The sequence below is a fragment of the Pezoporus wallicus genome, unplaced genomic scaffold, assembly GCF_028554395.1.
Source record: "Pezoporus wallicus isolate ANWC-B61680 ecotype Strahan unplaced genomic scaffold, APGP_CSIRO_Pwel_v1 contig_7749, whole genome shotgun sequence".
Classification (NCBI taxonomy): Eukaryota; Metazoa; Chordata; class Aves; order Psittaciformes; family Psittacidae; genus Pezoporus; species Pezoporus wallicus.
Genome location: NW_026638894.1, coordinates 62,612 through 85,610, shown reverse-complemented (window position 1 = coordinate 85,610; position 22,999 = coordinate 62,612). Strand labels below are relative to the sequence as shown.

General features: G+C 43.5%; 1 protein-coding gene across 2 annotated transcripts in view; it reads left to right on the top strand.

Annotated features, from left to right (window-relative positions):
* Nucleotides 1-10,013: 10,013 nt before the first annotated feature.
* The window catches only part of PAQR9 (progestin and adipoQ receptor family member 9), a 38,520-nt gene continuing 25,534 nt past the window's right edge, over nt 10,014-22,999 (top strand). Inside the window, exon 1 of one of the 2 annotated variants that reach the window (XR_008972598.1) lies at nt 10,014-11,691. Coding sequence is in view for 1 of the 2 variants with exons in the window: in XM_057412980.1 (XP_057268963.1) it covers nt 10,207-11,457 (1,251 nt within the window). In the remaining variant the exon portion in view is untranslated. Of the gene's footprint in view, nt 14,138-22,999 lie in introns of those variants that run through there. The other variant, XM_057412980.1, reaches the window with a different exon arrangement.

Here is a 22,999-nt window from a genome sequence, read left to right as displayed (position 1 = left end):
CAAATACCTCTTCTTAAATGTCACCAGCCCTGAAGACGTAGGATGGATAATTGGAAGAGTGTGGGGAGTGAGGTATACTGAACCAGGGAGAGATAAGGGCAGTTTAATTCTCATAAAAAAGAAAGTAGTCCCAAATGATCCACTGCCAGTAGGCCCTAACCAGATATTAACTGATTTGGCCGAAGGAACAATGGCTAGTACAACGAGAATTCCTAAGATAGACAATATATGATAACTCCTGAAATGAAGATTACTCGAATCACCCAAACTCCTGATGAAACCCTTGGGAATAACCCAACCCCTAACGAAACCCCTGAAATTAATCCCCTTTGGAAGTTAATGCACGCTAGTTACTTGGTGTTGAACAAAACCAATCCAAATCTTACGGAACACTGTTGGTTGTGTTATGGGGTGAAACCACCCTTTTATGAGGCTGTGGGAGTAACTAAGAAACCTAGACACCTAAATGGTACTAACCTGGCACAGTGTATGTGGGACACAGAAAAACCAGGAATCACCTTAACCCAAGTGACAGGAAAAGGCCTGTGTATAGGAAAAATTCCAGAACACAAAAAGAGGTTATGTGCCAATACTGATAAAATAGGGTCAAAAAGACCCAAGAAACCTGCAAAATGGTTAGTACCAGCTGATAACACCAAGTGGGTTTGCTCCGCTATAGGAGTTACACCTTGCCTGTCGTTAAAACATTTTAATGAATCCTCAGACTTTTGTGTTCAAGTAACAATAGTCCCTAAAATTTTTTATCACCTGAGAACTTTATTTACTATTCATACATTACTCAGGGACACCACCTGACTAAATGAGAGCCATTCACAGCATTAACAATAGCCACTTTAATGATCTTGGGGGGTGTGGGAGTAGGCACAAGAGTAACCTCATTGATACAACAAAGCCAAGAATTTAAAGCACTGAGGATAGCAGTAGACGAGGACCTGGTAAGAACTGAACAATCAATAACAGCTTTAGAGAAATCTGTTAGGTCGCTGTCAGAAGTGGTCTTACAAAACCGAAGAGGACTAGATTTAATGTATTTACAACAAGGAGGGGTATGTGCAGCACTTAAGGAAGAGTGCTGTGTGTACGCAGATCACACAGGGGTGGTACGGGATACTATGACCAAATTACGAGAAGGATTGGAAAAAAGACAAAAAGAACGAGAGGCACAACGCAGTTGGCATGAATCTTGGTTTAGTCAATCCCCCTGGCTTACAACCTTACTGTCAACAATAGCAGGTCCCCTGATATTAATTATATTGGGATTAACATTTGGACCATGTATTTTTAATAAAATATTAGAAATTGCACGAGGTAGACTCGAAGCAGCTCACCTAATGCTGATAGGAACAAAATATGAACCTGTAGAACAAGAAAATTCATTGGTGTTAAGCCAAGATGTGTTACAACGATTTGATGAACAAAACTGATGAAAAGAAAAAGGGGGGAAATTGTAATGTGTGGAGTTTGTTCATCAAGAAGTTTGGGGGGAGGGAGGCTCTCTGTGGCTGTCGTTACGTGAAACAATATTCCTTTTTGATTCTGTACCTGTTGTACTCCATAAGTTATGGGGGGGGGAGGTCAGTTGTATTGTTGCACAGGATTGTGAGGGAGAAAAGAGGGGGGTTGGGTGGCTCGAAGTGGTGTCTTGTTGCAACGTTTGAGGGGTGGGGGCTGCGACGGTGAGGAGGCTGGCAGTGGACGCTGCTCGAAGCCTCTGGGAGCTTCTCGAAACTTCCCGAAACTTCTCGGCGATGAGACCCCTGCAACAAAGGGAACCAATGGGGAAGAGCCATGTCAACATCCAAGTGAGGAGGGGCCACAGGATTGGCTGGGGCCTTGAACCGAAAAGAATAAAGGACCACCTCCCAGAGACCGCGTGTGCATCTTGGGCGGAGCGGAGGACTCCCCGGTGCACCCAGCACTGTTTTATCTGCTATCACTTACTCAGTTTAATAAAATTTATATTTTAAACCGAAATTGGCTAAATCATTGATAACAATTTTATCCTTTTGTGGAAATCCATTAGTTAAGGCCATTGGAATGTGTTTAGTCTTTCCAGTTAACTGCATGTTCTTGTTTGGTCTAATTTACGACTCTGAGAGGCTCCTTGAGTTATTTTCTTTAACAGCCGTTTTCCTATTTCTCAGGCCTTATCAACAGAAGCAAGGCCTACATTGAGAGAAGATATCTGGTTTGCTTATGCATGCCTTCCTTGAGAAGTCTGTATACACAGTGAAATACTAGTTTAAAAATCCTTGTAGCTCTCTCCATGTCTTAGCCTCTACATTCAGTGAAATACTACTTTAATTCGGTATGAGTAGCACGGCCCCGGCGCTGACTGTCTCGTAGATGACAATGGCACAGAGTAGGCTGCTTAGCGGAAGTACCCACTGCTGAGGAGCGGAAAACGCCGCCGGCCGCGACTATGCGCGGCCCCCGGTAGGGGGCAGGGACACCCCGCGCCGGCACCCAGCGGAGGCCACGCCCCCTGGCACCGGTGACCTTACACGGTGCCTGCTGCAGGGTGACACGGGAACGGCGAGATGCAGACTAAGAATAGCCATCGCTCTCTGGGGGAAAGGCTTCACGCCGCAGTCAAGCGGTTGACCAGGCAGCGCTGCTGCAACTAAGCAAAAGGTGAAGCAGCCAGTGAAAGGCCGCGCGGCACAAACACGCATTTCGCCCTGCTTCACAAACATCCCTCCATCGACTGCAAAATAACCGCCAAAAATGGATTGGCGCTAAGGATATCGAGGGATATCAGGTGTTTGTTGAGCTCCCCCCAGCAATACGCGATTATAACAAGAAGCGTTGCTGTAGCGACCCCTGACACAAGACCGTGCCGCACGGATGTTCGGCTCCGCCCCCGAGCACGGCTGTCCGCTTCTGCATCCACCTGCGCAGCTTTCTGTGGGTATTCTAAGGCTTTGCTCTGATTCGAAGTGGAATCATTGATAGTTTGGAGAGAAAAAGGGAGAAATAAAACCCACACCTTGGCAGCAGGATTAGGGGACAATTCCATCAGTCTTGGGACTTTCTGAGCTCCAAACTTGCCCTTCCACAGGAATGAATGGTGTTGGCCAAGGAGCTTTAGAGATGGATTAGGCAAGATTTTACTGCTTCATAATCCAAGTCAAGCCCTCCTCCATCTTTCTCACTGTTTTCTTGAGAACCACTTCACCAGCTTGCAGAGGCACAGGAGTAGTGTCATCCATGACCTGCTTCTGGATTTTTTTTTACCATGGTAGTGGAAACAGGTGCAGCAATGACTTAGAAGCAAGCCAGCTGGGAAACTTGTGCTGGATAGAAGGGGCACTTAGGGCCACAGGAGGAGACACTAGATGCTACTCAGCTCTCCTGGGACTGTGTTAATAAACCTGGCATGAAAGAAAGACTAACACTTCAGGATAAAAAACAATATGTAGCTGGAAAGAGGAACATGCCCTTGGATACTAGAGTTTCGGGGGCACTAATGTTTAGAAAATTTGTGTTCCATTTGGCCTCAATCCCTTTATTTAATCCACCTCATTAATCCTTTTTAATTATCCACTTCATTGTTTAAATCCTCTGCTTACTGCTCAGCCTCAACACTCTTTTGTAACGTGTAAACTGCCCCAAATTAAGAACATCATGATCCAGAGCATGCTGTGAAAACCAGTAAAGATATAGTTAAGAGTTTCAAAGGTCATCACCAAGGATAATTTTTCAGAATGAACTGTACTCCTGTGCTATTTATATCACATCACAATAGTACAGTAGCCCTCGTGTGCAGCTAGTGAATGACAACACATGTCAGTGTCTTGGGCTTAATGGAAGAGGAAGGGGAGGGAGGAAAGAGGGCAGGAAAGGAAGCAGTGAGGTGCATAAATTTGTGGTGAATCAATGCTGGAACAGATAGGCTAATAATACTAAAAAGGAGATATTAGACATTTTTCATTATAATGCAGTAGGCCTGGTTGCATGCAGACCTGGGAGTTGTTCATTAACTGTTGTTACAATGAGAGACATCATTAGGCAATATACTAGGGAAAATTGTGAATTATCATAAATAATTAACACTAACCTACATTAAGTAAACCACATGCTGCCGTGCATTATCCTTGTCTTTCTGGCTGTTTTTTCCCCATTTTCAGAGATCTTTCCCTTGTTCTCATCCCAGGCCAAGGCACTGCTGAACTGCTGCAATCCTTCTGCAAAGGTGGATCTGAAGAAAGGGGAGAGGAAGGATTTAACATACTGTGTAAGTTCTCTACCCTGTAGCAAAGGAAGCGCATTTCAGGGCACAACGTGGGTAGGTCAGGAGAAGGACAAAAGTGTAGGTGCGGGGTGTACAGGTTTGTAACTGTCATTTCATGCTCCCGGTAGTGGCTCACAGATCCCTAAAACCACAAGACATGTGCTGTTTTCCCATTACTTACGCAGCAGTCTTACAGCTTCTTTTCCCTTATTGCACCCTCCATCTGCTCCCACTCCTGAGACTGAAAACTGCTAGGCAAGGATTCTCAAAATAGGTAGATGCACACTCCCCCACACACTCGTGTGTTGCTAGGAAGCTATGGGTGTGCAGCGCAGGAGGAATGCAGAGAAGAGATGAGAGGCAGCAGCATGCACAGCTGGAGCACAGATAGCCTTAGCCTCATTGAGATGCTTCAGCAGGGATCCCCAGAATAACAAAAAAGAGCCAGAAAGGGTGGCTGGGAGAGGGAAATTTGGCTTCAAGGTTCCCAGCAGTCTTCACTTGTTACTGTTGTTCTGTCTGCTGTCTCCTGGCTGGAGCCATCTGTTGCTCCACCTCTCGGTTCTGGTGCCCTGTCTTCTCTCAGCTGCAAGTTCTGCTCCAGTCCTGCCGTTCAGCGTCTGCTTTCACTTTGAGGACCCTGCTGCTCTCCTGGGGCACGTGTCTTATCAAGAAACATGGGTTCTTTCTTCCCTGGGACTCCTCAAGGGGTGAGGCCAATTACACAAACAAGTCATGGGGGTGACACCTGACTTGTGCTGTCTGGCAGAGAAAGGTTGGCAATTTGCAGTGTATTTTACAGACATTGGTGGGAGTATCAAATGAAGGCTTAATTCCAAAAGCTCTCCTGCAGCTTCTTGACACAAAGAATTAGCCTATGTGGCTAGAATCCAGATGTACAAACTTATCCGCTGTTTAAAAGCATGGAAGTTCAATATGAGTGCACCACCAATCTTTCTTTGTCCATAGCAAGAGTCCCTTCTTTCAGTTTACTAACAGCGAGTAGCAATTTGTGCTCTGGGAAGCACTCAGCACACACACACAAAAAAACCAATTTCTTAGCTGCACACTTTGTAAGTGAGGGTTCAGTCCTGCAACCCTTGCAAATTACAAGTTGCACTTTGCTCTTGCTGTGAGCCCCTGGTAGGCGGGACAGTGGCAGATTCTGATGAGGGAAAACATAAGAAATCTGCAAATACCAAATATGCTATTCTTCATCACAGAGACACTAATTTCACTGCAATACTTAAGTTCAGATTTGCTGCTGCACAGAAAAACACAAGTTCTACCCCTAGCCTTTCAAAACCAAGGATTTAAAGACAACCACCAAACATTTTCTTAAATTTAAAGTGGGATTTTTTTCCCCAGTTTCCTGTGTTTAGGGGTTCCAGGTTTTTTTTTTCTGATTATTTCAGATTGGCTTTATACTGTTTTTTAAAGCATAAAGACCACAAACCTGAAAATACTCAACTTGAGGGTAAAAAGGGCAGAAAATTAGAAGCTTCTGGTGAAAGAGAGGTTAGGATAAACACTGCTGTGCAACCATGATGGTATCAGTTATTGTGATTCCTTTCACCATATATAGCTTTTCTTTCCTCCAAGTGAGGCTTTGTAATACAAACATCACGTTCACTTTTCTTTATCTATTAAGGAATTATGTTTATGATGCACAATTGTCCCTAATTAGTTACTCAAGAAGAAAATGATGCAAGGATTCCTGTTTATCCAGTCTGAAAAAGATAAAGGAGTTGAATCTCTAAAGGCGTTCATCTCTTCAGTGTTAGATCACAGCACTCTTCCTACTCAATTATTACAGAAGATTGTAATCACTGCAGTAGAAAGTTATCCATCAAGACAGTATTTTCATGAGATTGACAGACACTTGAGAAAGGATTAAAAAAAATGAAATCACATGGGACAAAAGGGCCATGTTTGTATGTCTGTGTATCTCTTAAGATGCTCTCCCAGAGAAAGTGCCAAGTGTGAGCTCTGTTAGACAAGGCTAGATGAGATTAAAACCTCTCTTTCTCTAACACCTACTATTTTTAAATAACTAGAGCCAAAGTCTACCCTCACTCATGGTCAGTGGGATTCCACAGAAGATGTCAGAACAGAATACAATTTACTAAAGAGATTTTAGCAAAGAAGGATAAAAATCCAGAGCAAACAAAGAGGTTAAATATTTTTAACTTGGGTAAAACTTATTAAGAAAGAAATAAGTAAAATCTGTCTTGAAGGTGAAAATATAGAAAGGAAAAAAGAAATGAGAGAAACAGAGTTGTGTGATAAAGGATTATGTCAAGCAACAGCTCTTAAGATTTATGTTTGCCACTGTGAGTGGGTTGAATTGGGTGAGGCTGAAGGTGCATCTTCAAAAGCATCTGAAATCTTCCAAACACCACCACTGCTTGTTCACAAGAGGACTTTCTCTCTCGTGGAAGTTTTAAGTTGGTTTCTTTACTCGCTCAGAAAGGCAATGGCTAATTCCCTATCATGCTGAGTATGTTAGAGTGCAAAAGATGAAATTGTTTGGTTTTTTTTTTCCCTAACCAGAAGGCATAATTTCTTTGGGGAGGCTTGAAGGAATTCAGAATATTTTATAGTGGTTTTGATATTTCAGACAAGATGACAAAATGATACCTTGTGAAAGGGCTTCAACAATGGCTAAAACAAAAGTATAACAGAGAAACAAACTCACATTTGGTATTTTAGCACATCTTATTCTTGGAGTCTTCAGCCAGCACTGATTATTAACATTATCTTCCATTACTCACCTCATTAAGCAGTGCCTTCATTAGTGTTTTAAGAGCCTTTTGTTTTCTCAAAGGTTATTTGGAGAGAAAGCCTGCAGAAAATTCTACACATGCTAGAAGAAACCCTGGTATATGCTGACCATGCCCTTCTAAATATGAACTCTAGTTAGAGAAACACAGAGGCCTCTTCATGCTCTACATTACGTGGACTCTCTGTGACCTCCAAACACCCTGATTTTCCCTGGCTTACCACATAATAGTCATGTAATACTAACCTTGATGGACTACATATGAATAAGAAGCTATTTTGAGGTTGTAAGTGCTTCAAATTGTAAGGTTCCCAGTACACCACTCCACAGTTAGCTTGGGATGAGAATAATTAACTCAATGTAAGCTGTATGCAGTTATCTTTATAAAAGCCCAATCTGTCCGCAGACAGCATTCTCCCCTCTGAGGAGGCAGTCTTGGAAAAAAGCAAAAGAACCAACTCATTACCTTAGTAATGAGTTTCATTAATGTGGCTGCTAAAGCTACATTGCTGTCACTTGGCAATGATGCGAACCATGATCTTTAGATGCTCTGAGATCTCCCTGGCACTTTCTGGCCAGGCAGGGACACCTGGGTGATGCGTGAATATCCAGGACAAGCCAAAGCTAGATACCTGCACAGACACAGAGAAAAGAAGATGTCTGTTTATTTTATACTCCTTGTATTTATCTGTAGGACAGTTTCAACAGAAAAACCCACCAGGGGCAAGGCAAACAAAACTAGATAGTGCTATTGGCCTGTGCTTTCTCCAGAGGAGCTGGTATGTGCAAGTCACTCAAGTGATTCTCAGCTCTACAAAAATCCCTGTAAATCTTAAAATATTGCAGGAAGACATCAATAGTAGGGAGAAATTTCCAGACATTTCTCTTCCCTGCAGCATTAGTGTATGTTTCCACCAGCACCCAGGCAGTCCAGTGGCCACCAGAACCGTGTCAGTCTTGCTCCCCCCACCTTGGGCTGCCCCATAAAAACACAGAGTGGGTGCCTCTCCCAGAAAGCCAGGCAATACCCCAGCACTCCCTGGGGCAGGAGGGCTGGATTCCTCCTGCCTCCCTGAAAGTCTGGAGATTGTAGGAAAGCTAGAACACGTCAAGTGATCCCTGCTCCCTCTCTAAGGCCAGCAGTTTCCAATCAGCGGTGGATGCTGTTGTTTAGACACCATCTGTTGCAACAGCTGCTGGTGGCTTTCCAACCAGCTCTTTAGCACAGGTCTAAAATGAGATTGCTCCCAGTCAACCACCTCTCCTTATCTAACCTTGACGAGGGAGGCTGAAGATCATGGTCACTTCGGTTTTCTTCCTCAGGACCTGCAGTGGCACTCACCACTGTAAATGAAAGTATCCCTTAGGGACTGGCAGAAATGGTTACCAGAGCCCTACTGAGAATGCCTGCAGGTGTGGTGTGGTATGATTGGAGCAGGATGGGGATACAGATATCTTCTGCCTAACAGCCCCCTCACCACCAGGTGCATTTACCTTGATGGAGCAAATGGCCCAGCATCGTGAGTGTTATTTGCCAGGGTGACATCTCTAGTACAGAGCAGCCCCATGAGGAGTCTGACCTCTCCAAGAGGCTGAGCAGTTTTCATTAATCCCAAAGAATTTCCCTCTCTTGCTAAAGCCCACACTGCAGAAACCACAGCAAGCACAGCCCTGCTCGCTCCTGGTGCAGTAGAGACTCTCCTTGAGTGTTTGCTTGGTATGTCCCTGCACACCACCTCTAAAACACATGGACATCAGAGTGCATTAGACCCATTATCTAAAAAACAAGTCTCTTAGCTTAATATTTTACTCCTGCCCTTGGCTTTGCAGCACTTTTTCAGTGGTGTTTATTTTCCTAGCAGGACTCCTGTGCAATTTTTATAAAGTTTACAAGCAGCGTCATCAGTCTGCCCTGGTTTTGACAGTTCCATACAATCAATACTTTAATGGAAACTGCATTCAAAGTCACTTTCAGCAACACATTTTTACTTTTTTTTTTTTTTATGCAAATTAAAAAAACAAAACAAAAAACTTTTTCTGATTACCTCCTTGTTCAGAAGACTTTTTCTATGTTGTCATGATTTAGTATTGAAGATTTTCATAGAAATCTGTGGGCAGAATGTCTTAATTATACTGGACCTTGGTTTATACTGTATGACCATATATATGTATATATATATATGACTATCACTGTGTAATACATACATTTGAAAACAGGGAGCTATCAGATATGTAAGACCAGCGAAAAAGAAAAAGGATATGCATCGGAGCAGCAGAGTGCAATCCCTCCCTGTGGCTCCGACTTGTGCCTGCAGCAGTTACCCAACCTTTCTGCACTGCCTTCTGTTTCCTTCTGGCACGTTCAGGTACAGTAACACCCGTACAGTGCTTTTCCCCATATCTTTATATTCTGATTATGCAACTGTGCTGCTTGCATAACCGCATCGCCGATATAAATGTGGGATTTGCCTAGGGATCAACACAGAGCAGCTCCTGTCAGCCCATTACCGAGTTCCAGCCGCCTCGCTTGGAGCGTGGTGACAAGGTGGGTGCTGTGTCAGTGTGACATGCACCCGCTGCAGGCTGCCTGGGAACGTTTGGCCTAAAATAACGCTTGTATTCATTGCATGAGGTAATGGCACCACCGAAACGAGGTCTCAGGCGGCTTCACTGAAGCACAGACGGCAGAAATCCCCCCAGATGCCAGATGTCCCCTGGCTGGGGGCACTTCCCAGTTCTACCCGGTCTGCGGGGAACCTCCCGACTCCTGCTTTTCCTCGGGGCTTCTACCCGGCTTTCGACACCTGCGCTGCCACCGCCGGGGCTCTGCGCTGGGTAGCACCCCGGGACAGCTGATGTTGATGCCCCCTTTGTGCTTCTTAAAGCTCAGCGGTCCCGCGGGAAGTGGTCCCTTAACCCAGGCCCGCTCGCAGGTCTCTACCGCCAGCCCGGTTCTCCCAGGCCCAGCCCCCCCGCTGCGGCTGCATCAATCATTAAACAGCGGCTCGGGTAGCCAGCGCCTCCCTCCCTGGGAAACCCTACCCGGGGCGGCGGGGGCGTCTCTTCTGGCTCCCCGGGAGCACGGGATGCGCCGCCGGTTTCCAGTTACCGCGATGCCGGGTGGTGGGGCGGGAGGAGCCGCGGCGGTGCCGCCACTGCTCGTGCTGCAATGAGTGATGCTGCTGGGGGCGGCGGCGGAGGAGAAGCAGCAGCAGCAGCGCAGAGCCACCACGGCTCCTCCGCCGGCGGCTGCGGGAGCGGCGGCTCTAACTCGCCCGGGCGGCGGCGGCGGGGCGCGGCGGCGGGAGGCGGGCCGGGGGTGGCCGGGGGGCTCGGGGCCGGCGGGGACAGCAGCATGCCGGCGGGTGAGGGGGACAAGGAGGAGGCGGCACCCCCAGCTCGCCCCGCCGCCCTGCTGCGGTGGGACGAGGTGCCCGAGGACTTCGTGGAGTGCTTCATCCTCTCGGGCTACCGGCGGCTGCACTGCTCGGCACAGGAGTGCTTGGCCTCGGTGCTGCAGCCCACCAATGAGACCCTCAACTTCTGGACCCACTTCATTCCACTGCTGCTCTTCCTCAGCCGCTTCGGGAAGCTGCTGCTGCTTCGAGGCGCTGGGGATGTGCCCTTCCACCACCCGGCCCTACTGCCCCTCTGGTGCTACGCCTCAGGGGTGCTGCTCACCTTCGCCATGAGCTGTACGGCCCACCTCTTCAGCTGCCTCTCCCCACGCCTCCGTGCCACCTTCTTCTACTTGGACTACGCCTCCATCAGCTACTATGGCTTTGCCAGCACTGTGGCCTACTCCTACTACCTGCTGCCAGGGCTGAGCCTGCTTGATGCCCGCGCCATGAGCCACTATGTGCAGCAGCAGCTGGGCTGGCAGCTGGACTGCAGCCTGCCCATCGCAGTCTACCGTGTGCTGGTGCTGCCTGTGGCCCTGGCGTTGGCAGTGGGCTGCACAGCCGCGTGCTGCCGCAGCCGTGCTGCCTGCTGCGCCTACCCTTTTGCCGTGCGCACCTTCGTCTTCGCCATGCCACTGAGCATGGCCTGCCCCATCATGCTAGAGAGCCTCTTCTTTGATCTCCGCACCCGCAACCCTACTCTCTTCATCTACTTCTACCGGCGCTACTTTTGGCTGCTGGTGGCTGCCTTCTTCAATGTCAGCAAAATCCCTGAGCGGATCCAGCCAGGGCTCTTCGACATCGTGGGGCACAGCCACCAGCTTTTCCATATCTTCACCTTCCTCAGCATCTACGACCAGGTGCACTACGTGGAGGATGGGCTGGCTGAGTTCCTCAAGGCACCCCTGGCTGCTCCCACCTACCTGGGCACTGTGGGGTATATGCTGCTCCTGACAATCTGCCTGGCTGTGGTCGTAAGAAGGTTCCTCAAAGTCGCAGACCTCTGCAAGCAGGACTAGCTGTGTTGGTGACCCTTGGGACAGTGACCACCACACCGGTGACCCTTGGGCTGGAGATCCTCTGGCCGGTGACCTTCAGACTGGCCCCACCATGTCCTGGAGATGTTGTGAAACCTGGGGGAAATGCACCTGTGGAGGAGCCAGGTCCCTTTCTCCGAGGGTTGCTAGAGAAAATGGCCTGCTCGTGCTCTTTAAACTACTAGATTACCAGGGGAAGCAAGCAAACGCTTACTGGTATGTTGCTGCTTAGAGTATAATCTGAAATAATTTAGCTCTGCTACTAGGAAGAATGCATGAACCGTGAATGCCACTTACTAATTTCATAACAATTAGGTTTAAACTAGCTCTGTATATACATATATATTTATATATCTAGCTATATATTATTAGCTACATATATATGTGTATATATATATACAAACACCTGAAGGCACTTGTGCAATGATTACTCATAGACTTTTAATCATCTCCTCTGTGAAATTTCCTAGCAGATTATGCACTGACATTTATCTTCCTCTGTGATACTGTAACAGGCCTTTGCAGCCACATACTGGATTTTAAATGCAAACAAATCAATAGCTAGCTATAGTTTCTAAGGTCTTGCAGTCTTTTCAGCCAGGGAACAATAGATTTAACAGAGAGGAAAACCAGCTGTGAATTATTACAGAATTACCAGTTGATGGAGAGACTTTAATTAGAATAGCAGTGAGGGGTTAGTGTAGCCACTCGGATGCTAAAATAAAATAGAGGGATATGTAAAGTAACTGAACCAGAAAGGGGTCAAGATAGTCTGGAGCAGGGACAGCGAGAAAAGCGCAATGCATAATGGCATGGCTCATCCCCCACCATGTCAGGAACATCTGTTGTGTTAAGGGGCTTGCTAAGGGGCCCCTTGATCTTTCATGGTAAATCACCCCCAAATCAGCCCTTCAGAGTCAAAGTCAGATGCTAGACTTTCTATAACCCCCTGCCAAGCTCAGTGGGAGTTCTCTGGATGTAAAGAGAGTAACTGATGCATGAGATCTCATTCTGCATCTTTTAAAGAATTACATGGAACTCATTTCTGCTGTTCTTTAATTAGAGTACTGTCAGATTTACCATCCTAAAATCAGTTGCAGAATAAGATACTGCTGAATCTGAGATCAGAGGATAAAATCTGTTTCTACAAAGACTGGATACCGGCACTTTATCATCATTCCCCATCTCTTCCTGTTTGGATCAGTTGTGGCTGCAACTGGCTGTTTTGAAGTCCTCATTCACAGGCTTTGGGAGAGTTCAAGGAAAATCCTTAGATATTTTTCCAAAGCAGTATCTTTTCACAGCAACCCCAGTATTAGCCTTGTCACATGACAAACAACTAACTGTAGGTTGAACTTATTCTCTGTATAGAGAGATGTGCAGATTTTGAACAGATGCGTTTTGATTTTGTCTAACAGTACAAGTATGCAATAATATTATGTAGGGGGGGTTACAGTTTGAAGTTCAGGCAAGAAACTGCTTGTATACCCCATTTTTAAAAAGAAGGGTGGTGCTTCCTTAGGAAGCACCGGTGTCAGTGCACAATAGGGTAGTGACTCTTTAACTCGCCCTCTTCACCCGTGTTGTGGAAATACATTCCTGCTTGGGACTTTCCTATTTTCATGGACATGGCATCTGAACCCCAAGAAAACGTTTTGAGTCCAGTTCCATAAGCCTCTGTAAGACAAAGTCCCCTTTGTTTATAATGGGAATACAGGAAGGACTATAGCTAGGGATTATCAGGTCAAATACTTAATATGGGTCAGAATCACCACAAGAACCAATAATTGATATGCACTGTACCAATGTCAGCTTTGTGAAAATTTCCTCATGAAAGTGCATAAGCAAAAAGAAAATCAAACCCACTTCATTTTATTTTGTATCTCAACCCATTTTAATTACAATGGTTTGGGGTTTTCTGATTCCCAGTGAATGATGAGAATGGCCTAACAAAAATATGTATGCTTTGCCAGCCACAATTCTGGCAGTATATTATTTGTGGTGGGGTCACATGTGGTGTCTTAAAGAGATTGGATTGAATTTTCTGAAAAAACAGTTCCCAAACTGTGGCCTCTTGAGTTATCACTGATGGGCCATAAAAACCAGCATGGCCCCATGTGGCTGTTCGTGTTCTGTTTTCATTTGCCAACATGCATTAAAAGAAAATGAAAACTACATGAAGTATTTTTCATTTTACATATTTTCATTAACTTTTGTCATAAGTGCAGCATTGCTTTATTCAGCTGCCAATAAGGTAGAAAATTATCTGCACCACTAGGAGAGGAGGCTGGTTTACAACACTGTTATGCTTTGAAATGTGCTTTATAAAGAGAAAAAAAAACCTGGAAACTTATAATAGAAAGCAAATGGATCAAGACCTGCAATGATATCAGCCTATGAATTTCCACAACTGCAAAAAGAGGCCGAAATCTTTGAGATGTGCTGTATTCAGGTTAAAATAATAGAGGCATAGTAGTTAGAGGCCAATGACTCATCCAAGTTTCAAAACTAATTATGCAGAAGGGGTTTGCCTGGGAGATGCCACTAGCATGTCCAACCGGCAATTAAAAACTAAGAAAGAAATCAGGAAGGCCAGGGACAGCAAATCTCAGCACTAGAAGACAGCTCAGAAACAAGCAACAGTAAAAGCCAAACGTAAGAAGGCTTTTAAAGCATGCTGTATAATGACTTATATTTGTGCTTGTCAGTCACAACGTAGAGGACGTCTCAAGAAGCAATGTCAAAAAAAGCTGTTACTAACTTGTAAAAATACATTTGGTATTTGCAGTTAGGCCACACAGGGTCGTCTATATATATCTCAACGACAGATAACAGTATAAAGGTTGGATTGAAACCAACTGCAATTTTACTGGAATATTACTGCTGTTGTAAGAGTTCCCATGCTGCAAATTTGGTACCTGGCTCTGATAGTAAGAATATTGCCTCATTTAAAAGTTTTTATTGGCAAAATGTTGAGGCACATGTATGGGCCTGAGCACTTACTAGAATTATTTGTAAATGCTGGTTGCAAGAACTGGTCTCCAAGCCACTGTAAGCAGATTATATGAATCAGGAGTGAATGGGTACAGGGAGATGCGATTAGATTTTAAGAGTTCTAATTAATTATGTTTATTCATTTGTCTGTTTGTTTAAAATGTGGTTACAAATTAAAAAGTTACAGTAAGTGTGGAGAGTACCTAGGGAAATGCTACCTGAGTGTCTGTGTTTATTCAGTGAAGGACATGCATGTAGATAAATGCTGTTTGCCGTGTCCCATAGCCAGTCTCCATAAATATGGACGGAACAAAACTGAATTAAAGACGTTAAAAGTGGAACAACATAGCTATAATTGTAGCACTTGAATTTGCTCATGTAGAAGTGAATGTCATAATTTGTGTAGCTTTTGAAGGAGTGGGATCTCTTTATGATGTGAAAGCACACATAAGCATCCATAAGCCCACATCCATAAGCATGTCCAGGGCTTAGACAGGAGGTCTAACCTGCAGACTAGATGCATAAGGACATCCTAGAAAACAACCGTGTTTACATAAGTACCTGTCATAATGTTTTTATTGCCTGGGTACCTGCCATGACGTCTACACTGTGGACCCCAGAGCTCATCTTTAAAACCAAAAAGGCTTTTCAGGCCTTTTGTGGCAGAATCTGTGCGGGGATGGGGGAATTAGTTGAGGACTGGAGCACAACAGGGTGGCCTAGAAATGCCTACGTGTCTTTCTGTCTTGGGCCAACACTGACCTTCAGACTGACATACCTGTGCTCACGTGAACTGACTGTTGATGGGGGCAGTTTCTAGAGTGTTGGTGGCACAGACACTTCCATTGCAATCAGCATGTGCCTAACCTGCAGTCTACACATTGGCATATGTTCAATAAGCCTAGCTCTGGGCACTTCCCAGTAAGGTGTAAGCTTCAAGCTCACCTTCGTGCAAGATTGATATGCCTGGTCTGTAGTAATTATCCTGTATTCTGTGGTGATACACTATTTCCTCTTCTGCAGTGTATTCGTTTGAATGTCACTATCCAGGATATCTGTGTAGCTCTGAGCTGCTTTGTTAGCAAGACTGGAGTCTGCAGTCTGGAAACAAAGGGAAAGGTTTCATCTGCATGCTGCACTTGTAGAAATTTAGCAATTAGAAGCAGAAACTCATTTGGGTTTGCTAAAATGATAGCTTTGCTTAATCGTCCAAGTGTTGTGCTTATTATTTATTTTCTGAATCCAGCTACTATGTCAGGTTTTTGTCAACAGTGCACCTGCAGAAAATGACAGTATGAAAGTTTTACTTAATGTTTAAGTAATCTCTCTGAAGCAGCACATTCATGAAGTATTATTGCACTAAACTCAGTTGATTACCATCCACATGCCTTACAGAAGCAAATCATACCTGTAGTAATTGCCCAGATTATACTGTTTCTCATTGCCTATGAGAGTAAAAATGACAAAGTGGCTGGTAACAAGCTGAGGAGTCAGGCACTACTGCGTTCTTGTTCCTGCTTTGCCACTACTTGTTCTGTAATCTAGGGCGAGTTGTTTAAACTGTGTTCATTTTGAATGAATTTAATTCATGTAAAACACTGGAATTGTACCAGGGTTGAATTTGACCCTCTGTGTCTCAGTTTCCACATCTGTAAGATGGGGAGAATATACCTTACCTACCTCGCAGGGTTGCTCTAAAGACTAGCTAATGTTTGTAAAGCACTTAAAAATGCAAAGACCCTCCTAGGTGCTAAGCAGAAACGTTACTGAACTCCGGCAGAGAGAATGTTGGTTTTTTCCATAGCTTCTTATCTCACAGGGACAGGAATATGAACTTTTCTTGATCACAAACTCTTGGAAGAAACCTCTTAGGAGGTTCACATCCTATGTCCTCTGGAGCTGATGGCAAAACTTCCACTGGCTTCAAGCGGGTGGCAATCGAGACCTAAGAAGTAGTAAACAGGCTGACTAAATGCTTAAGGGACAGGAGTAGATAGAAAACATACATGAGTTAAGTACTCTTCAGAAATTCTCACTAGTGACATGTACCAAGAAACACCGTAATGCTGACACAAGGCCTTGTTATTCATTTAGCCATGGATTGTATTCCAGTTACCATGAAACTATGGAGCAAGATTTCCCATCAGGCTCTGTAAGACTATGATTATGTCTCAATTTCCATTGGGAATTTCAACCTACTTCAAGCTACTTCTTATCAGAGTAAAAAGACCTTAAATAACTGAAGCTTTTAAATAAACATGTGTAATCATTTGGGAACATAAAATTATATTGATCAGACAAACAACTTTTTCCTTTCCCCTCCCCTTTCCCAAAACCGATAACATGGAGCCAATCCCATTCTTGAGTGAAAACCGACCTTGGATCTCCTTATCACTTATGCATACTCTTCCTTTACTGTGGAGCCCTGACTAATCATTCTGCTAACCCACTCTGCCCTCTGGAATAACTGATACAAACAGCACCACTGAGCAGAGGACAATGTTTTTAAGAGCTTTTCTAACTGGCAGCAGTAGTAGAGACAAAGAAAACAAACAAACAAACAAAACACCCCAAAACCACCAAAAAAGCAACAAACCTACAATAAAGGCATCAAAGGGTTTGAGTGGTTCATTAAATCGAAGCCTTTACCATTAGAAATTCACTCTATCCAAGTATATTCCTAGCTTCTGTTAGACACCTGTAAGTCAGGGCTACGCAACCATCACCCAAGTTACACCTGAGACTTTAACCTTTTCTCCTCAGACGAGGTGCAAGATGCTGAGGAGGCATCACATGTGCTGAAAGACAGAGACCTCCATTCAAGATATTTAGTGTCTTGGAGCTGGGTGTGGAATAAAGTTATTTTCACAACTTGCTTAGACATATGCTGCTTCATTCCACTGAATTCAGTAATAAATTTATGACCAAGACAAAGGAAGCAGGCTTTTGCTCAAAGTGCTCTATAAGGAAACACCACCAGCAGAATTCTGCTTTCAGGGCAATTGCTTTCTGGGCCATACTCAGAACATGGAGGATTCTGAAGTAGGGCTTCGCTGTTTCATGTGAATGCCTTAGGTTTTGTGATTGTAGCTGGGGGGGGGGGTTAATAGTATGGAGAAACATTTCATAGCAAGTCAATTCTGTCTGCTAGAGATTCAAGCACGCTTTAGTAAGAGGTATCACATTTAAGGGTCTGTGCATGCAATGAACAAAAAGTGTGAATTTTGTTTGGTTCTGTTGGGAGGGTTTGAAAATTTACTCTTTGTACACTTCTGGATGCTGACTACTATATATGTAATGACTATGCATTTTTAGCAAAAAAAAAAGGTGTGAGCTATAAATAAAGCTGATTCTGAGTACATTTTTGCAGAAATGCATTTATAAAGTTTTTTTCATTTCTTTTTTTTTCCCCACACAAATTGCTGTGACATCTGTAAGATGAGAAATGTTTTGAATTAGTTATTTTCAAACACAGATGTTGTTAGCATAAGTACACGAACTTCTAATTCTTGTATAAAGGTGGTGGTATTTCTGAAAACACTATACCACAGCAAAAGTATTGCTACCATGTTATTGCCTTTTATATTTTAGAGCAATAGCGTAATTGCTGTTTTAGTTCTCCGATATCTATGCTAAGTAATTAATGATAGGCATCCCTGTTATATTAAAATTCATATTCTGCATAAGGAGATCAGTGTTTTGCCTGCAGTGCTCACTGAAAAATCATAAAATTGGTAGCAAAAGCTATGTCAAGAATCACAGCAAAATATTTACTGAAAAATTAAGAGGTCTATTTGGCATCAAATAAAGTCTCCCATTTGGCAGACTAGGAATGCTCCAAGTGGCAGAATATTGTTTTCAGTCCAAGTCAGTCACCAAGAAGAACTCAATGAACTGCAATTACATAAAGTATCTGCTTTAAGTCTACTTTGCCAAAATTCAGCAGGACACAATGTATCCCAACGTAATTGCAGGCACCCCCTAATACTGTTAAAAGGCTGAACATAATGGAAAACTGTAGGATTTTCTAGTTCAGGTTTGTAGAATCCCTTCAAAAGTTCTAAAATACCTGAGAGTTCTTATTTGCAGAGTTTTTATATGGTAATGATTTCAAGTATTCGATAAGACCAACAAAAACATCCATTGACACCTCACAGAAAGATGCTTCAGAAGACTACATCCTACAAATAAACAAATGCTTCAAAAGCATCTTAATGTTAACATTTAAGGCCTGTCATAAAGTCATCAGTAACCACCCTGGATCTGACTGCTGGACTTGAACATGCTGGAGGAAAACCTCACAAAACTGATGGAGCCAGTGAAGATGGCAAAATATTGAGCAGAATGGAAAGCAACACAAGTCACTGCTAGGACAGGCAATTTACTGAGGTCAGTACCTCAGCCTTCAGTTGAGATGGCTCCATAGTTGTTCTGGAAATCGAAAGGCAATCTGCATTTTGTTACCATGACATCACTTCTCTGACAAATGGCCCTACAAGTCAAGACAGTGTATTGGTGGAGGAACAAAGGGACGTCTGATACACAGCTTTAACCTTCAGATTTTATTCTCTCATCATAGGATAATGTATGGTTAGTAGAATCTGTGAGTGGAGATGAAATTCATTAAAAATTAAAAAGCTGGTAAAAATGAAGAGCAAATGCTAAGGCTAAATCTTGGTTTCAGTAATGAGAGCCTTCTGGGGCAGACACTACAGATGCACTTTTCTGCATCAGAAAGCCCTCTATTACAAGCAGATTTCTTATCAAGAGTGGCAGTACACTTCTGTTTGTTAGTGGGGAACTGAAAATATTTCTCTTGCAGGGGAGCACAGCCTTTGGGTATATGCTATGTGCTTTAAGGGCAAATGACAACAACAGTATCACACAATCTTTTTGGACAGTAAACAATTTTTATAGAATTCTCTAATTTGAGTCTCTCCTTCTCCCAAGATCTAATCCTTTTGTCTTTCTCCTGACTGATGAAATATGAAAATATAGTTTTCCTTCATTTTTAGTGTTAAGCATACTTTTCATCTGTTATCCTCTGTTTGCTAGGAAACATCTGTTCTCTGTCACTCTCTGTTGTCCTGAGGAATTGGGCAATGCCACTCATATGAGAAGAAAAACCTTGATTTTTCCCTCTTTATATGCTCGTCTCTCTGTGTGGGGCTATGGAATTCAATCACTGGCACACTATAATGTCCCAGAATCTCAGCTTTTCTTTTTAGCAACATTTGGAAAGACAACTATGAAACATCAGTGGGGTGAGTAACAAGCAGCAATATCTAAGCACTCAGAAGTAATATAAATAATGAGCAAAAGGTAAAAAGGTCCCTGGAATAGCTTCTGTGGTACATTTGTACACACAGGCCTTCCCTCTCTTATTATCCCAAATTTTGCAAAGCTCATAATCACATGCTTAACTTTAATATGAATATACATTTATCTTTGTTCATTCACAAGGGTGAACTTTCCGTTGTATTTAAGTATGCTATAGAAGCAGAGCCCTAATGAGCAGACAGTGCCAGGGAAACACTGCCAGCAAGAGTCTGGCACAGCAAATTCTGCCATTCAGCTCAAAGGCAGTGCCCTACCCTCTGACACCCAAGGCTCACATTCCCTCCTCTGCCTTAGTCCTTTAAAACATTCTCCTTTCAGAACATTGTCTGAAAGATTTTAGTATGAAACAAACAGCAAAACTCGTGTGTAAAAGCTAGAAATGCACCAACTTGGCAATTAAATTAAACTGCAGATTTTCCAAACGTAGCAATTACAATAACAAAACCTTGTTTCTTGTAGTCTGGTAGAAAACCATAGCTCGGAGTAAAGCAGTTTGGAACAGTAATCAGACTCAGTGAGCACTATGAAAATACATTCACTAGCCAACCTGGTTAAAAAGAATATTTATTTCTGTATTATATAGACTCAAAGATTCTACACACTAAATACTGTGTGCAGAATATCTTTGTCCCAGCCATAGAGCATGCTTCCTCAAACTGTAAGTATTCTATTCCACCAGAAGCATGCCACATCTTTTATTTTAAAATTCAAGTGTACGTTGAACGATAAAAAATTATTTCACTTAACTGATTTCAGTGAAACATAGAGAGTTGAGGGTATATAAGAGTGGAAAAGCTGCTCAAATGCAATTTTCAAGTTGTATGATAAAGATCACATAAAGTCACAGCTAACTCAACACTCAGCAGTCCTTACAACTCAGGAGTATACAGCCAAGATCTTCTTCTACTTAGATGATCAGTAATCAAAGGATATAGTAAATTGATAAAATGAATGGAAAATAGCACATACCTCTATTACAGTTAAGCTGTGATGAGTATATTCCTATATTCAGACATAAGGCTGAATTACTTACATGGTAAACACATTCAGAATGCAACATTTAAAAAAAAGTTGTTAGCTGCCTGTATACTTTGGTTGAGGTCTCCAGCTGTTACCAACAAGACATTTTAGAAGTCTTCCTTATTAAAGAAAAGAAAAAGGGAAAAATTAATCTTATAGGGTTGAAAAGATTTGTTGATTTTGACTTTGTTGGCACACTTGTTATATAGATTTGCACAAAGCAAATGAACTGGTGGACTTACAAATATTATCAAGTGAAGCAATCACTGTATTCTCTTCTGAAAGTCATGATGACTTTCTCCAAGCAGAATTGCTGAAGATCCACAGTGAATCTCTCTGTCTTACCTTTACAGCAGTTGTGGCTTGGAGTGCCAGTCCTCTGTGGAAAATACTGGACGTTCACCTAGCAATATCAAACACCATTTATTGATGCTTTTAAACAACCCCAATGAATGTTATGTATTAGCCAAATATGCACATATACGTAACAAATATTTATGACTTTTAGGCTCTGGAAGTGTCATGATTTCTAGCTTCAGTGTCAGGACAGAACTGTCCCAGACATGAGTTACTTCCAGCTTACTATTCAAAATTAAGCACTCTTTGGTTTAAAAGCTATTTCATTCACCCAATATCTCATGAATGAAATAATCTGCAACAAACAAGCTGGTAAATGAAGTCCCTAACATGAAAACTTCCCATGTATACTGTAATAGATAAGCAGTAGTGAGGTTCCCTTCACAAGTGATTCACGAGCTAAATTCACAAACAAGCACCAGACCCAGTTCTCTTCCCTTTGCATTTTGTCTGGAAGGCACAAAACAGGCTGGAGAATAATTACGGCTGATAAAAAGCCCTCTGACCTTACTATTCCTTAATCATCTCTCCAGGACTGGCAGAGAGGATGAAACACGAATGCAGAGTTGCACTGCACATCTCCATGCTGCAATAGTCCTTATGTGGCACATAGACCACGACGATCCTCCAGGGTTGCCCCACACACATGAGTCAAAGCAGCCTGAGAACCAGGCAATTACAGCTCTGCCTGCCTGCTGTGCCAAGTGAACCTCAGAATAAATAGATTCAGGCCTGCTGTTCAGAAGAAAGCTCTGCAACATTAGGCTGTGCCCAGCAGACCTGTGGAGGACGCTGAGGTCAACCAGCAGGAATTTCCCAGACAAGGTTTGGTCTTACTCAGTTTTAAGACAACAGACCTCAGTTTTCAAACTCATCCATTGGCCACCTGAAATACCGGAGTTTGACTGAATCCTCCTATTTCAACAGCCTGAAATGGAAAAAAAAAAAAAACAACAACAACAACAAAAAAAAAAAAAACCACAAAAAAAAACCAAAACAAACAAAAAAAAACCCCACCAAACAAAAAAAAAAAAACAAACAACAACCCACCCCCCAAAACCCCAAAATTATTCACATATCCTGAAAAATGTCGGCTAATTTAGCTTTTTCTTCTATCCATTTGCCCGAGTCAACGCACAGACCTGAACAGCAGAAAAGTAGTGTGTGTGAAGCTCAAATGAAGCATAGTGTCTGTTTTAGAACAAACCGGCTGCAGTGATTTCTGCAAGCCGGCCGGCACGGTGGCTGGTCTGGCGGCGCGGCCGGAGGCTCGGCAGCAGAGCCACCAGGAGGAGCGCGCATACCGCTCCGGGGTCCCGGGCTGTCCCTCCAGCGAGGCCGGTGGGGCGCTGCGTGGCTCCGGCAAGGACGCATTTTTTCCATGGCAGCTAGCCTCTGTGTTTCTCGTTTGCAGCGCACAGACGGGAGCAGAGGAGTCCTCACCAGGCGCCTCTGCCCACTGCTCTGTTTCCCCTGGATGCAGCACAGCCAGTGAAAGTGCTGTGCTTTGTGGCTCCCCTCCACTGGGCTTATTTGGAAGGGATGTCCTATCCATATAATGCTTTAAGGGAGAAGTTGGCACAGAGAGCCTGACAGTCTGGCAAAACAATGTCTTAGAGGCAGCTGCTTGCTCATATAATCCCGTATGAAAAGAAAAACTGTTTTGGAGGAGATGACGCTGCCCTCTTAGGTATTCCTGGAACTTAAACCCAGTGTGAGTCAGTCAGAGTGACAGTATGCATCTTGCCATGTAAATTTTTATTTAAACATATTTACTAAAATAAGTTCATTTGTTCTGTTTCCTTTACTACAT